General features: G+C 36.4%; 1 protein-coding gene and 1 long non-coding RNA gene across 2 annotated transcripts; both read left to right on the top strand.

The window, feature by feature from the left end:
• The first annotated feature begins 4,309 nt into the window (after positions 1-4,309).
• On the top strand, positions 4,310-5,307 carry LOC110007211 (uncharacterized). Its single transcript, XR_016055089.1, has 2 exons — positions 4,310-4,618; positions 4,885-5,307. It is a non-coding gene; the product is annotated as an uncharacterized LOC110007211 (long non-coding RNA).
• A 2,298-nt stretch (positions 5,308-7,605) lies between these two features.
• LOC148782643 (uncharacterized) lies at positions 7,606-10,069 on the top strand. Its single transcript, XM_088866152.1, has 2 exons — positions 7,606-8,908; positions 9,415-10,069. The coding sequence occupies exons 1-2, from the start codon at positions 7,710-7,712 to the stop codon at positions 9,638-9,640; spliced, it is 1,425 nt and encodes a 474-aa protein (XP_088722278.1). The 5' UTR covers positions 7,606-7,709; the 3' UTR covers positions 9,641-10,069.
• The last annotated feature ends 5,991 nt before the right edge of the window (positions 10,070-16,060 follow it).

Genomic DNA, 16,060 nt, shown 5'->3' with positions numbered 1-16,060 from the left:
AATTAGGTCATTCATTTTATATATCGAATAGAGAAAGATAAAACAGATTCTACAATACTTTTTTTCATTTTATATATCGAATAGAGAAAGATAAAACAGATTCTACAATACTTTTTTTCATTTTATATATCGAATAGAGAAAGATAAAACAGATTCTACAATACTTTTTGTCTAGATATGTAAGGGTCAGTTAGTGAGAAAAACATGTTTAGAAAGGTGAGGAGGATGAAATACTTTTCTTGTTTTGAAAAACATGGTGAGGAGGATGAAATACTTTTCTTTGAAAAACATGTTTAGAAAGGTGAGGAGGATGAAATACTTTTCTTGTTTTGAAAAACATGTTTAGAAAGGTGAGGAGGATGAAATACTTTTCTTTGAAAAACATGTTTAGAAAGGTGAGGAGGATGAAATTCTTTTCTTGTTTAGAAAGGTGAGGAGGATGAAATACCTTTCTTATTTTGAAATTCTGCAACTCCTGCAACTCCTGCAACTCCAAAACAAGCATAAGGAAGTCAATATGGGGAAACTAGAACCACCTCCTAGTGGGATGCCATCTTATGTTGTTAGGGTTCAAAGTAGTGAGAGAGAAGGCTACAAATCTAGTATTTTGGTGAACCACAGAGAGTCTATTCCTGATTAGTAGTGGTAACCATTATTAGAATGTAAGTAAGCATGCTTGTAGGAAAGAAAGTAGCCGAAGCGCGTCATCGGTGGGGAAAATGAGCATGCTTGTAGGAAAGAAAGAAGCCGAAGCCAGTCATCGGTGGGGAAAATGATCAGTCTGTAAGTACAAACCTACCTATTAGTGTGTGTTCATTTATTGTGAGCTTAGGAACTTTATGACTTAGTTTTAACACTGAGTAACGGCCACTCAATTTCAAAGATTTTTCCCGATAAATTCCAGAAATGTTTTGGTAATTGCATAAATTTATTTAGAAAATCTTGAATAAATGATAGATGTCAAAGAAGACCAAAAGTAGGACAATATCAGAATCATAGCCAAAATAGGTAAATTCCAGAAATGTTTTGGTAATTGCATAAATTTATTTAGAATCATAGCCAAAATAGTTCTATCAGTTGACAGAAGGAGTTCCTTAGTATCAATTATAAAATAGGTCTATCAGTTGACAGAAGGAGTTCCTTAGTATCAATTATAATGATACTATCTATCAGTTGGGTATCATATTTTTCCATCATGCAAGAAATATAATGTACTCTTTGTGTTGCACAAACTCATTCTACAGGGAGGAAATGAGGTGGCACATCCAGTCTCATTGTTTCTTGTTCCTGAATCTCATTGTACTAACCAATTTCACTAGCTCTTCATTCTTCAGTCCCAAGTCCCAAGTGGCTAGTGACTTTACTGGCTCATCTTTTATTGATCGACGTCGATGGTAGACTTATGTTGATATGATGTCTTATCAGTCCCAAGTGGCTAGTGACTTTACTGGCTCATCTTTTATTGATCAACGTCAATGGTAGACTTATCACAGTCTCATTTTCACCAGTTTTTGTGTCTTTCACCACTGTAGCCTATCTTAGCATTCTAGTGTCATTATTGTTTTCCTTTCACATGAAAATTTTAGATGTCTACCCAAAAAAATGCACTTAAAAATTGGATAGCGCTAGAGTAATATGCCTGATTTATGGCTTGCTTCCTAATTTTTTAGTTTTGAATATGGAAGTTAGGGACCTGTAATTTGCTTTCTCAACTCCTGTTGAATATCCTCTGCAGCTCTAATTTTTTAGTTTTGAATAAGGAAGTTAGGGACCTATAATTTGCTTTCTCAACTCCTGTTGAATATCCTCTGCAGCTCCCAGATACATATCTTTTTAACTATTGATTTATCAAAGCACATTTGACCACATAACAAAAGCAGATAGCTACTTCATTCAATGGAGATGGCATTGCAGCCTATGAAAACCCTCATCTTCAATGAACCATGAAATCCAACCAGGAAATTGGGATATCAAGGATAAAAACCGTCTCAATTTGAAAATTCATTGATTAAAAATACTATTGATTTATCAAAGCACATTTGACCACATAACAAAACCAGATAGCTACTTCATTCAATGGAGATGGCATTGCAGGTTATGAAAACCCTCATCTTCAATGAACCATGAAATCCAACCAGGAAATTGGGATATCAAGGATAAAAACCATCTCAATTTGAAAATTCATTGATTAAAAATACTATTGATTTATCAAAGCACATTTGACCACATAACAAAACCGGATTCATTGATTAAAAATAATACTGTTAGGAGTTATTAGGACTTGTACTTCTATTTGTAGGTCAGTGAATGACCAAAATCTACAGGATATTCATGACATGATTCATTTGCTTGATTAAGGAATAAGAAATATGGATATTCAGTAGAATTCTAAAGTATCGATGTGTCCTAATCTAGAGTCAATAAGTAGAATTCTAAAATATCGATGTGTCCTAATCTAGCCTTTGTCCATTAAAACAGCTGATCTAAATTATTTGACATTCATTGTTCTCTTACCCTATCGATTCTCAGATTTACTTGATGAATGTTTACCATTTTGCACTAGCCTCCTTTTTTTATATCTAGTTACTATAATTCCTACTTTGTGAAAACAAAATGTATGCCTAAACCTCATAAGTCCTTACCGACCTAGCTGAGAGCACTAACCTTCCTAATGGAGATGCTGGAAATAGCACTAGAGGGGCTAGACTGGCACCCCATTTTGTATTGTTTAGTGTACAACATACTTGTATGGCTTGTGAACTTCGCCTTGCTCATCACCATCAAGTCACAATGGTGACATAAATTAGGAAGATTCTAGAAAAGATTATAAGCCTTAACTAATTATGGTTCAATATCAAAGATTTTCTATTAATTATGGCATTTGCTACTCCAAATTTACACTATCATGACACAAACATAGTATTCGAAATTCATTGTTTGGTAATGCCACAGTATAAGGAGTGGTTAAATAATGACCTATAATGTCTTCCTTATTTTTTGCATGTTACAAAAAAAGCTAGGAATTTCTTCGAATGTGTGGAAAAGGTATATTGGATCATGAAACCTCTTTTGTTGTCCACACATGACCTTCCCTACAAACAAGAAATATGTCAAGATATGTCATCTACACAAGCTTTGTCGAATGCGGAATAATGCAATGGATTTGACAAACAGTTGTATGAATTCTTCCCTCGTGCCTTAATGGTGCAAAAGAAACCTCTTTATTTCATAGTTTACTGTATAACAGTTAATTTTAATTTTACCCTGTCAAAGTTTTGAAAACCATGCAATTTGTTATAAAGGCAATGGCAGTTGCCCACCACAGCAAATATGTCAAATTGAAGGCGGTAATTGAAAACATAATCCCATAATAATGATCATAGTGGTAAGAACTCTAGCGATTATAAAGTGTCGTAATATTTCTCAAAACTTGGTTTTCATGTATGTATGTGTGTACATATGATGTTTGTGGATTATAGAACAACGTAAAGATTTATACTTGCCTATATGTATTTACATATATTTTGAATTATTCTTTGTTGTTCTGCACTTAGATTGTATACAAATATATGTATGTATGCATGTATTTGTGTTTCTATCTAGTTTTGAATGCCAAAGTAGAGCTTAATCTCAAAATGTACCTTATCCATTGAAACATTTTGAGCTTTCTTGGATGGAACTCGAGAAAAATTAGCCAAAGTAACCCTATCTTAACTTAAAATATGGTTTGTATATTTATATAAACAACTGTTACATTTAATCATTCCATGTGAAATACAATATAAGATTAACGGTAATTGGTAGTTGTGGGACAATGATATAATTTAATTGAGTTTGAGTAAGTATGGTATGAGACAAAATACATATTTCTTTAAATTTCTTTTCCTTGTCCAATTTTAAATTCAGCATAGCTTATATTCATCTATTCTTTTGGTGATGGAATAACATCCGGAGTCCTATTTCAATGTAGAAGCATAATTTCTATATTGATATTATCTTCCTTTTAAGCTTTTGGTAATGGAGTAAGTTTTACGTGAAAATGAAAAAAACATCATGATTCCTATTGTCATGTAGAAGGGAACTTGGAGACCACCGATTACAGAATAAAAAATATTTGTCTCCCAAACTAAGCCCTTGTTATTATGCTGTTTCTCTTATTTTGGAAATATAATAGATAACACTTATCAAAAGAGAGTAAATAAATTTAATAATATCTTACCTTTTTGTCGGTTTATACTTTTAATTGTTCAACATAATTTCTCTCATTTCTAATTTTTTTCTTCAACCATCTATAGTGTTGGATTTGACGACTTTCCGGAAAGATGAATGGTTCTTCTTTACGAGAACCACGAGGCTTCCGAACCCGTGTGCCACAAGAACGGGTGAATGGAAAAGTGAATTGGGGAAAATAAATATATATGACCATGAAGGGAAACACATTGGCGATAAATACACTCTGATACACTACCAAAACATTGAAGGACAGGGATTGCAAATGACTAAATGGTTTCTAGATGAATTACATCTGCGGCAATCCCCTAGTCAAGAAGAGGAAGAGAGCAGTAGTGTGACAGATGGAAATGAAAATGCCCCAAGGCCTAATCTCCTTACCCCTGTGGTGAGAATGCTTTCTCTCTATCTATGTTTCTCCATATTTTAATCTGCCTCACTCTATCTCTCTCTCATCATGTGTTACGTCTCCCTAGTATGGTCCTTGAAAGAGAAAATGGCGGACGAGAATTTATTTAGTCGACACCAAATAATTGAGAAAGGGCTCTAATGATGATGATTCTCTCCTCTCTCTTTCTCTCTTGCTGTTCCTCTCTACTCTCTCATTTTCTCTTCTCTTTCTCACCTATCTATGATTTCTCTTTGGTGCAATAGCAAGTTGTTTGCAGAATTTACAAAGATGAAGACTGGGGGATACATGATGAATCCGGGGAAGATGATGAATCTGGGGAAGATGATGAATCCGGTGAAGACGATGAATCTGAATCTGGGAATGAATATGAAAGTGAAGACAGTTCGGATGGGGCGAATTCATGTTCTGGCTCAGTAGTAATTAATGTTGAGTAGGCCAAGAGGAGCTCCAATTACTATAATAATGGCTCATTGTTCATAATAGACAAGAAACGCCCTCTCTCTCTAAGACTGTCCTCTCCCTCTCTCTTTGTAGTATGATTGCTGGTTTTTATCATAGAATTTGGTGGTGGTTTTATTTATATAGAAGTTATGCCTAAGGATTGTTGGTTTGCATATTACATGTGCAAATCACCATTTGGTTATATATCTTTATCTTGGATGGTTTGATTGGTTTTTTGCATTTTACATGTGCAAATCACCATTTGGTTATAATATCTTTATCTTGGATGGTTTGATTGGTTTTATTGGTATTCACATCGATACCTAAAAAGTTTAGAGATGAAAATCATTGGTTTGCATTTTACAAGTGAAAATCACTATTGATTATAATATTTCTATCTTGAATGTTTTGATTAGCTTTAGTGCAATTTACATAAATAGAGAGAATACTGTATGAAAATCTTGTTCAAGTAAAAAGCATAAGATGGTCAATCTCTACCATTCACCATTTTAAAAATGGGAAGCCTTGGTCAATATGTACAAAGGTTTCCTTGAGCTTGGTGGAGCTTTGGACAGGATGATGAACGGTGGACTTTGGTCATTACTTTCAAAATGTTTCTCTTGAACTAAATTCAAACTTTTCATCCAATCAATCTCCACCTCACTCTCTCTCTCTCACACACAGAATTCAAACTTTTCACCCAATCTCTCTCTCCTCTCTCTCTCTTCCCCCCCCCCCCCCCCCCCCCCCCCCAAAACCAAGTTATATATATGCCAAATGTCAGTTTTCTCTTTGACAAAATTTAGACTTTCCACCAAATCCCTCTCTCAATTCATAGTTCACCCAATCTCTCTCTTTCTCTCTCCTCTCTCTCTCTTCCCCCAAAACCTAGTTCTATATATGCCAAATGTCTGTTCTCTGTTGAACAAAATTTAGACTTTCCACCCAATCACACGCTCTCAATTCATAGTTCATACTTTTCACCCTTTGTCTATCTGTTGCACACATTTCAAACTCTTCACCCAATCTCCCTCTTTCTCTCTCTCTAAATTCGAACTTTCCACCCAATCTCTCTTTCTTCCAAAATTCCAACTTTTCTAGTAATCTCTTCCTTCTCTCTCTCTGGACTTGATATATCTTGGTCACAAATGTTTAGTTTAACCCAAGATAGTTATGAAGGTTCTCCTCTCTCTCTCTCTTAGTTGTAAGCCACCCTACACCACCTCTTCTGATGAAGTTTATACCAAATTTTAACATAAAGAATTAGTTTTTCAATCTACCAAGTTAATTCTTGAAACTTTTGTTTATCCAAGAAAAAATGTCCAATGTTTTGTGTATCTCGTGATCATGGATTGATTCCTATCATTTCTATTTATCTACCAAGTTAATTCTTGAAACTTTTGTTTATCCAAGAAAAAATGTCCAATGTGTATTTCATGATCATGGATTGATTCCTATCATTTCTATTTTAGAGCTATGGACTTTATTTTAATCAAATGTAATAAAATATCTATTAATTTCCAAGTTCAATATTTTTTTCATAATCATCACGCCTGCTGAGAAACATGAATCATCTTCACTTAAACACTAAAACAAGATGAAATGAATAGAGATGCGTTAAGAAGAGGGAAATGCCAACAAGAAAGAAGAGTGAGAGTAGAGAGAGAGAGGAAGTAAGGAGTACCTGATGACACTGGGGACGTTCTGGCTAACATTGAAGTTGGGTTTCGACTGCAGCCATTCCCTGAGACTCGAGACTCGGTAATCACCTGATTCCTGTATGAGATCGGGCGGTTCACTGCAGTCCACCATTGGGGTCTATTCATATTGGAGTGATCCCTGGTTAGGGACATCTGGAGCCCGGGAACCCGCAGTTCCCACTGACTAGGCCGATTCTATGTAACACAACGATTTTTGTGAAGGGGACCGCTCTTTATACTCGAGTTTACAGTGCACTCTCAATTTTTTTGGTTTTTTCCAAACTAAATTACTTCTTCACATGAACTCGCTTTAAAATTTGAACCTTAGAGGAACTTGTTCTGTATGAGGTTCTACTTTGAAGTTGAACCCAATTTGTCCACAAGAGAGAGAGACGCTTCAATGGCAACAAAGGAACACTATTCAGTTATTGGTGCGCCTTTATATTCAGTTATAGTTGGCCGTTGTGCAAAATATTCAAGAAACCCTAGTATTGTCCAACCGTTATTTCTAGTGTACCCTAGAACTGAACCCTTTTCATCGATCCAATATTTTTCCATTTGACCTAAAACTGAGAGAGAGAGAGAGAGAGCGAGAGAGAGAGAGAGAGAGAGAGAGAGAGAGAGAAATCTTTTGCCTTAAAGGATGCGAACCTCTTCAAACACACCTCTTCTAAAAAGCTACAACCCAATCAGAGAGAGAGAGAGAGCAATCTTTCGTCTTAAACGATGCAAACATCTTCAAACCCACCTCTTCTGAAAAGCTACGACCCAATCAACCACCACTACAAGAATATGGCTCTCTCCAGCAATTCTTCTGGTTTTCAAGCAAATAGAATATCCATATCGATCCTCTTTGCGCTAATATTGAGCGTCTCCTTCACCCATCTGGACCCTCTTTCTTGAATCTGGTGCACCCATTTCGCACCATGGCTAACTTACCTCCTCATCACTCATTTCTTAACGTGACCAACCTCTCTGACTCAGAGATTCGTAATTTTCACCACATGGATAGGGCGCTATACAGGCGACTTGTTATACAATTAGGGTTCCATCCCCTAAGAGCCAGAGAAAATATGGCTTTCTGGCTAGGGCTGGAGCTTGTTGGCTATGGTAACATCGTCGAGGCAATCTCCAAGTTTGAAACATGTGTTCTTCTCGAATTCGTTAGAGAGGCTGAATTATGTTTGGAATATCTTTGGTCAGGGGCCAATCCCTCAACCTTGAACGGATGCAATCAGATACCGATAACAGCAGGTTTAGTTGGTAGGGCTCTAAGTTTGCAGGACCTAAATGAGCGAATCGGCTATGTCATAAACATGATTCTAAACAATGTCTGCCCTAGGATATTTGATGATGATAGCCTTTATCAATCAGATTATGGGCAATTTCCGACCACTTTTGTGACTTTACGAGAAAGGCGTTATGATTCAAGAGGGGCTAGTAGTAGTGGCAGTGGTGGTAGTGTTCCTAGGGGTACTCATGGTCCATTTGAGGTAATGGGCTATGTTTCAAGTGGGGTTGGTCCTAGAGGTAGTGGTGATATAGGTAATGGAGTTCCTAGGGTTACACTGCCACCTTATGTTAATACTATGATTATGGGCCCTGCAAACCCATTTGCTAGTTTTAATTCTTTTGTAAGAGGTCATTGTAAGCCACTTGCTACTAGTACTCCTAATATTGAAAGTTTTGTTAACCCTATTAATGAAGGTTATGATCACCCTTATTTGCCTGCTCTCATGAACCCTAGTGGTCTAGGTCATCTCAACCCTAATATGGCTGTGAATGTTAATCCTAATTTTGCTGCTCATTGGAGCCCTAATGTGAGAAGTATTATAAACCACAGTAACGTGGGTACAAGAGGGTTGAGGGGTCATCTCAACCCTAATATGGCTGGGAATGTTAACCCTAATGTTGCTACTCAATGGAGCCCTAATGTGAGAGGTGTTACAAATCACAGTAATATGGGTAGAAGAGGGCTGAGGGGTCGGTGTTTGGCCAGCAGCCAAGCGAGGGAGCAGCCCCCACTATTGTCGGTTCAGTTTGAGGGCGAAGAGAGGACTTTGTTTCTCACATTTTCAAGGGACCACTCCATTGATGAGCGGAGTATTGTGAACTTTTTTAGCAGGTGCTTTTTCTGTTCATTTTTACTTTTTGTAAGTTTTGGTACATTGCCTTTTGCCCTCTTTTCCCAAATGAGATTTTTGTTTTTTTTAAACTATTAGATCACAGATTTATTTTTTACCGAAGGAATGTTTCTTTAAATATTTTAGTTTTTGCAAACTTTTTCTTCTTTATCTAAATTTCTAATATTATTCGTGTCGTGAAAAATGGACTTCTCTCATCACATTACTGGTTTAGTTTTTTTTTCCAAAATGAGTATTTTTCTTAGTTTTGACTTCATTAGCATGAATACTATCTCAAGGTGTACGGAATTCTTTCACAGCATTACTTTCCAATCCAGTGATGGACAATGATAACCCGTGACCGTAATGTTTTCAACCGTGACCGTAATGTTTTCAATCATACACTATGTCCATATTGTTTTCAGCATAGGGCAATGTTATGTAAAGGGATGGAAAGGATTAGGTTATTCTGATCTGAGTTAACACGCAGTCTTTCATGCCTATGCAGTCGATATGGTGACGTGGTTGATGAGATTATAATGCGACACACAGAAGACAGGTCGAGGGCTTTATTTGCACGCCTTGTCCTTAAGTCCAAAGACATGATCCAATTCATACTGAATGGACAAGAAAGGGTTCAATTTCGAGTTAATAGAAGAGATGTATGGGCTCGTGCGTTCAAGCCTGCAAGAAGAATTCACAGAAATGCACCAGGAAGAGGAAGAGGAGGTTAAGAGTAGAAAAAAATGAATGAGGAAAGAGTTTTCATGGCTTTTATTCGTGATTTTTTATATTGATGGACATATCATGTATAATTAGGTTAAATGGCTTCCTCAATTTTTTCAAATTTTTTTATACTTTCCCCAACTCAAGTCATAATGTACGAATGCTTGAACTTTTTCAACAGAATTCAATACCGAACTTGCAAACCAAGTTATTTTTCGGGTGTCCGAGTCCGACTTTTCAAACTTAATATTGAGCATCAGCGGCATGTTAGCCTTTGTAACAGCCACGATCGAAGAGCTTCTGAAGGGGACCTAACAGAATCAAGCCTAGGCCTGAAATCCTTCAATGGTCTCTGTTGGTTGTTGTAATTTAAACCTAGAAATGTGATCTTTCTCTTAATTATTATAGTTCAAACTAAAAGCATGATTTTGGTAGAATGCTCTTGCTCTTATTAGTTATAATTCAAGGTAGATGCATGATCTTGCTAGTTATATAAAGAAGAAGCATGAGACGAATCGACAAATACAGTACATTTGCATACCACACGTGCACAGCACATTGCTGGAGCTGTCGAACCAGACAAAAATAATTACGAAATATTTAATCTAAAATTACAATTATTTTTATTTTGTTTGATATTTGAATTTTAATTTCTACTAATATAGCTATATTAGTAGAATTTAAAATTCAAATATCAAACCAAAATAAAAATAATTGTAAATTTAGATTACATATCTAGTTTCTGTTTTCAAATTTATCATATTTATTTTTTATCTCATGTAATTATTTTGCAAAAGTTGCTGTCTTGTTGTTTTAAAGGAAATTTCTGTTGTATGTTGCCTTTTATTATAAAGCAATTTCCTATTTTGGAAGAAATAATTGTCATATAGAAGCAATTTCTAAGAATCTCCCTTAGAGTTTTTATTTGTTTATTTATCTATTCTATTTATTTATTTATTTTAACCTTGAACGAGGAATGATATGGACCTATTCTATTTATTTATTTATTTTAACCTTGAACGAGGAATGATAGAGAGTATATTTATCTATTCTATTTATTTATTTATTTTAACCTTGAACGGGGAATGATATAGAGTTTTTATTTATTTATTTATCTATTCTATTTATTTATTTATTTTAACCTTGAACGAGGAATGATATTTAAAATTCAGTTATGTTTGTTTAATTTTTTTTATTATTTTAAACTCATTAGATTTCCTTAGAATTTTCAGAGGAGTGCAATCTTCAATATAGAACCATGGTAATTTTTGTGTCACACAGTTATAATCGTAAAAAAAACCCGGTCGGTACGTAAATTTCCCTAAATTAAATTGGAAGGCATACCACAAAATACTTTAAACCAATCAACCTCGAGTTTATTTGTTTTAAGTGGTATTAGGGGTAATGTTGAGAGAGAGAGAGAGAGAGAGAGTGAGAGTGGAAACACGTGAAACAAATGGTGAATAGTCGAACGGTTTTATCTACGAAAAACCCTAGATTGAAGTGATGCCACTTGTTGAGGGGTCGCTTCCGTTTGAAAAAAAGGATTTATTTGGTTAAGACAGCATTTTACTTTACTAAGGCAGCATTTTACTCGAGTAAAAATTGTTTTACACCTCAGTTTACTAGGGCCTTCGGCCCACGTACATGAATATATGAAAACAAAGAGAGAGAGAGAGAGACAACTGTAAAACGCACTTCAAACTGGGCTTCAACTGAGAGACAGAGAAGAGAGAGAGAGAGAGAGTTTAAAGAGAGAGGGAGAGGGAGAGGGAGAATTCAAAAAGTGTATGAGAGAGAGAGAAACATTGTGATTGGCATCCCCTAAAACTCTGAAAACAAAAGTTCTGGTGGAAAAGCTGCATGCATTAATGATTGTAAAAGAATCAGCCCAACAGTTGCGTCCAATTTTAAACCCTAAATCTCTAAATATGGAAAAGCTCTATCCACACAGTGCTGCCATTGCAGAATGGTGCCCTGTGTCATTATGCACGCTCTATGCCATTTAAACCCAACTATCTCCGTCTCTCTAATGGTGAAAACCTCTTCACCGGAGCCATTGAACCATTTCTCCTGCTCCTTGCTAAAACCACATCAAGAAGGCCAAGCCATTGAACCATTTCTCCTGCTCCTTGCTAAATCCACATCAAGAAGGCTATTCCACTTCTTTTTCCACCTTGCCCTCTTTTGAGCCATGGACCCCTTACCGCCTCGTCTCTCCTTCGATGATATGAAGAAGTTATCCGATGAAGAGTTACGCGATTTCCACACCATTGATCGCAAGCTTTACCGGCACCTTGTACTTGAACTAGGCTTTCAACCCATCAGAGCCAGAGAGGACATGGGCTTTTGGCTCTGGTTGGAGTTAGTAGGCCATGGGAGCATCATCACGAGGATTTCCGAAATGGATGATGCATGGCTTCGAGATATAGTGGAGGAGGCCGAAATGTGCCTGCAGTATCTGAGGTCGGGAGCAAATGCGGTAACTCTGACGACCGGCCATGATCAGATACCGTTAACTTCGAGACTGGTTGGTAATGTGATGAGTTTACAGGACTTCAATGGCGATGTTGTGCATGGCATTGAAACGGTCTTGAATGATATATGTCCCAAGTTATTCGACTCAAGTGCGCTTTATCCGACAGATTTTGGGCTATTTCCGGCCACCAGTGCACCTTTTTTTGAAAGGGACTACGTTGCAAGTGGGGTTAGTAGTAGTGCCAATGGTGGCAGGGTTGGCAATGGTGGTCAGCAGCTTGCTAGGGTTTCTGGGCCACTTTCTGTTGGTACTGTGATTCGAGGTCTTGTAAACACATTTGGTAGATTGAACCCCTTTATAAGAGGTCATTCTCATCCAATTCGCATGGCGGATCCAAATTTGAGAATTCCTGTGAATTCTGCAACTGTGATTTATGGTTTCCCTTACATGCTGGGTAACATGAACGCACCTGCTGCTGGTTATATCAATCCTAGTGCGGCTATTGGTTGTGTAAATCCTAGTATAGACGGCCAAGTTAGCCCTAACATCCCTGCTAATTTCTACCCTGTCATCCGAGATGTTCCAAACCCTAGGAATGTTGGTGATAGAGGGTCGAGGAGTAGGGGTGTGGAAAGCAGTGGTGCTACTCGGACATGGAGGAGGCGACCTGTGCGTCCTAATGTTCCGTTTGATGGCGAAGATAGGACATTGTTTCTGACCTTCTCGAGGGGCCACCCGATTCAAGAGCAAGATGTGCTTGACTTTTTTAACAGGTATTTTTTGAATGATATTTTCTATTTCTTTTTTGCAATTGAAGTAATTCTATTATCTCAATTCTGATTTTTATATAATGTTGTGCGCCTGTTCCTAGTTGATTTTTTCAGTATTTCTTCAATTTCTTTTAATAAAACTAGATTTACTAGTATTCTCAGGTATTTTTTGAATGATATTTTATATTTCTTTTTTGCAGGTATTTTTTGAATGATATTTTATATTTCTTTTTTGCAATTTAAGTAATTCTATTATCTCAATTCTGATTTTTATGTAATGTTGTGCGCCTGTTCCTCTTTGTTTTTCTATCTTTTGTAATTCTCCAACTTTTGGTCTGCTTTGTAATTCAGTATCAGTGAGATTGGACCTAGTGGTATGACTTCACTTTTCACTACTTGCAGTGTTATGTGTTTACTTTCAATCGTTTTATTCTCTTTTTCTTCTATGGTCACCTCGTTTCCTCGTTAAATTTATTTATACATTTTATTTAATTTTTACTTTCTCTAATAAGTAATAAGTAAGGTTTTTCTTAGTTTTGGGTTAAACAAGGTTTTTCTTATTTTTGGGTTAAACAATAGAAAAGAGATTTTTCTTAGTTTTGGGTTAAACAATAGAAAAGGCCAAACTCATGATGTTCTTGTAAGACTACAATTTGATGCCGTATGGTCGTATGATATTCTTTTTTTTTTTTTTTTTGGGTGATTAGGAGTTAGGGTTTTTGAAAGCATTAGTGATAAGACAGTGGGGATTTAGGTGTCTTGTATTATGAGGAAATAGATCTGTCAAGGTATAGTCAAAAGGACAATTCCGGAGGGCCGTTAAAAGCCCAGAGGGTCAAAGGACAACTACAAGATATAGTCAAAAGGACAATTCCGGAGGGCCATTAAAAGCCCGGAGGGCTGAAGGACAACTACAGAAGAGTTAAAATCAAGGACAACTACAAGGTAGAGTCAAAAGGACAATTCCAAAGGGCCGTTAAAAGCCTGGAGGGCTGAAGGACAAGTACAGATTGATTTTCAATGGAGTTAAAATCCGTACATGGGGACAATTTCAGAGGGCCGTTAAAAGCCCGGAGGGCTGAAGGACAACTACATATTGATTTTCATTGGAGTTAAAATCCGTACATGGGGATTCAATATATCTAGGATTCGATATATATCTGTAGTTGGGGTAGTTCGGTAATTTATACCATCTATCTGAGTACTTGGAGTAGTTCGGTAATTTATACCATCTATCTGGGAAGGGAAAACGTAAATTTCTTTGTAATCAGATTTCTTGTAAGACTAAAATTTGATGCCATATGGTCGTATGATAATTTTTTATAGGAGTTAACTTTTTTGAAAGTATTAGTCATAAGACAGTGGGGATTTAGGCCCCCCAGTTGAGGATAGTCAAAAGGACAATTCCGGAGGTTCGTTAAAAGCCCGGAGGGCATAAGGACAACTACAGATTGATTTTCAATGGAGTTAAAATCCGTACATGGGGATTCAATATATATGGGATTCGATATATATCTGTACTTGGGGAAGTTCGGTAATTTGTACCATCTATCTGGGAAGGAAAAAACACAGATTTTTTTGTAATCAGAGAGAACAGAGAGACATGAGGAAGGGAGTTAATGTAATCCATTTCTCCATTGCCAGTAAAAAAGCTCCCATCTCCCGTGGACGTAGGTACGTTGCCGAAACATGTATATTTTTGCATTATGGTTGGTTCTCTTTCATCTACCATGGATGTAGGCATGTTGCCGAACCACGTATATCTTTACATTATGATTGGTTGTCTCTTTCATCTCCCATGGATATAGGCACGTTGCTGAACCACGCATATCTTTGCATTATGGTTGGTTGTCTCTTTCTTTTGTGTTTGTTTATTTTTTCTTACTTTCATGGATTGCTTTCGTTTCTACACATTATTTTTTCTTGCTTTCATGGATTTTACTTTCATGGATTGCTTTCATTTCTACACACCGAACCACGTATATCTTTGCATTATGGTTGGTTGTCTCCTTCTTTTGTGTTTATTAATTTTTTCTTGCTTTCATGGATTGCTTTTCGTTTCTACACACCCCCACCCTTTGGTGAGAATGGAATTATTAGGCCCCCCACCCTTTGGTGAGAATGGACTTATTAGGTCCCACACCCTGTGGTGAGAATCGAGTTATTTACCAACTTTTGTCACAGTGGGATTTAGGTCCCCCCACCCACCCTTTGGTGAGAACGAAGGTAAAGCTTTCATAATTCTAGCACTTTGGACTCCAGATAATTTTATAATTGACTAAATATAAATACCCTAGTTATTTACCAAGATTTCATAATCCTAGAACTTTGGACTCCAGATAATTTTATAATTGTCTAAATATTTTGGAAATATAATCTTCATGAATTTCTGAATTTAGTTCCCAAATAAATTTTTATTTGCGCAGCCGATACGGAAACGTGGTGGATGAACTCATTATGCAAGAGGGGGGAGACAGGACGGAAATTTTATTTGCCCGTCTCATCCTTAAGTCTAGGGAAATGATCCAAACGATTCTCAACGGACAAGAACGAGTTCAATTTCGAGTCAATCGGCGAGATGTTTGGGCTAGGGAGTTCAAACCTACAAATGAGCTTCTGAGGAATAGAAGCTAGATTTCAAGGGGTTTATTGGTGAATTAAATTTCCATGGTTTTTTTTAGTATTTGATAATAAGAGAAGCAATTCTTATGGTGCTTGTTTTTTGTGCTTGTTCTTGAGTAATTACAGTTAAATTGTATTAGTTGTTGTTCTTGGGTAATCACAATTAAATTGTATTAGTTGTTATGGTGCTTGTTCTTGGGTAATTACAGTGAAATTGTATGTGCTTGTTCTTGGGTAATTATAGTTAAATTGTATTAGTTGTTATGTTCTTGGGTAATTACAGTTAAATTGTATTAGTTGTTATGGTGCTTGTGCTTGGGTAATTACAGTGATGTACTTAATGGAAGAGTCGTTTCTCTAGGTATATTTATTTGTTCTATTGTCACATGATTCTTGTTATTATAAATGTTTTCTTGTTCCATATGGGTTGTTATGTTCTTGGGTAATTACAGTTAAATTGCATTAGTTGTTATGTTGCTTATTCTTGGGTAATTACAGTGAAATTGTATTAGAGCAACTTCATGATGTACTTGATGGAAGAGTCGTTTTTATATGTA

The sequence above is a fragment of the Amborella trichopoda genome, chromosome 4 (assembly GCF_054954075.1).
Source record: "Amborella trichopoda isolate Santa Cruz 75 chromosome 4, AtrichopodaSantaCruz75HAP2 v2.0, whole genome shotgun sequence".
Taxonomy (NCBI): Eukaryota; Viridiplantae; Streptophyta; class Magnoliopsida; order Amborellales; family Amborellaceae; genus Amborella; species Amborella trichopoda.
Note: the sequence above shows the minus strand (reverse complement) of the source record. Positions and strands in the feature narration are given on the sequence as shown.

Excerpts from the sequence above, each read along its gene's own strand:
- LOC148782643 (XM_088866152.1), top strand. The coding sequence starts at position 7,710 with ATGGCTAACTTACCTCCTCATCACTCATTTCTTAACGTGACCAACCTC. Across the intron at positions 8,909-9,414 it reads ATTGTGAACTTTTTTAGCAG|TCGATATGGTGACGTGGTTG; the intron begins GTGCTTTTTCTG and ends ATGCCTATGCAG.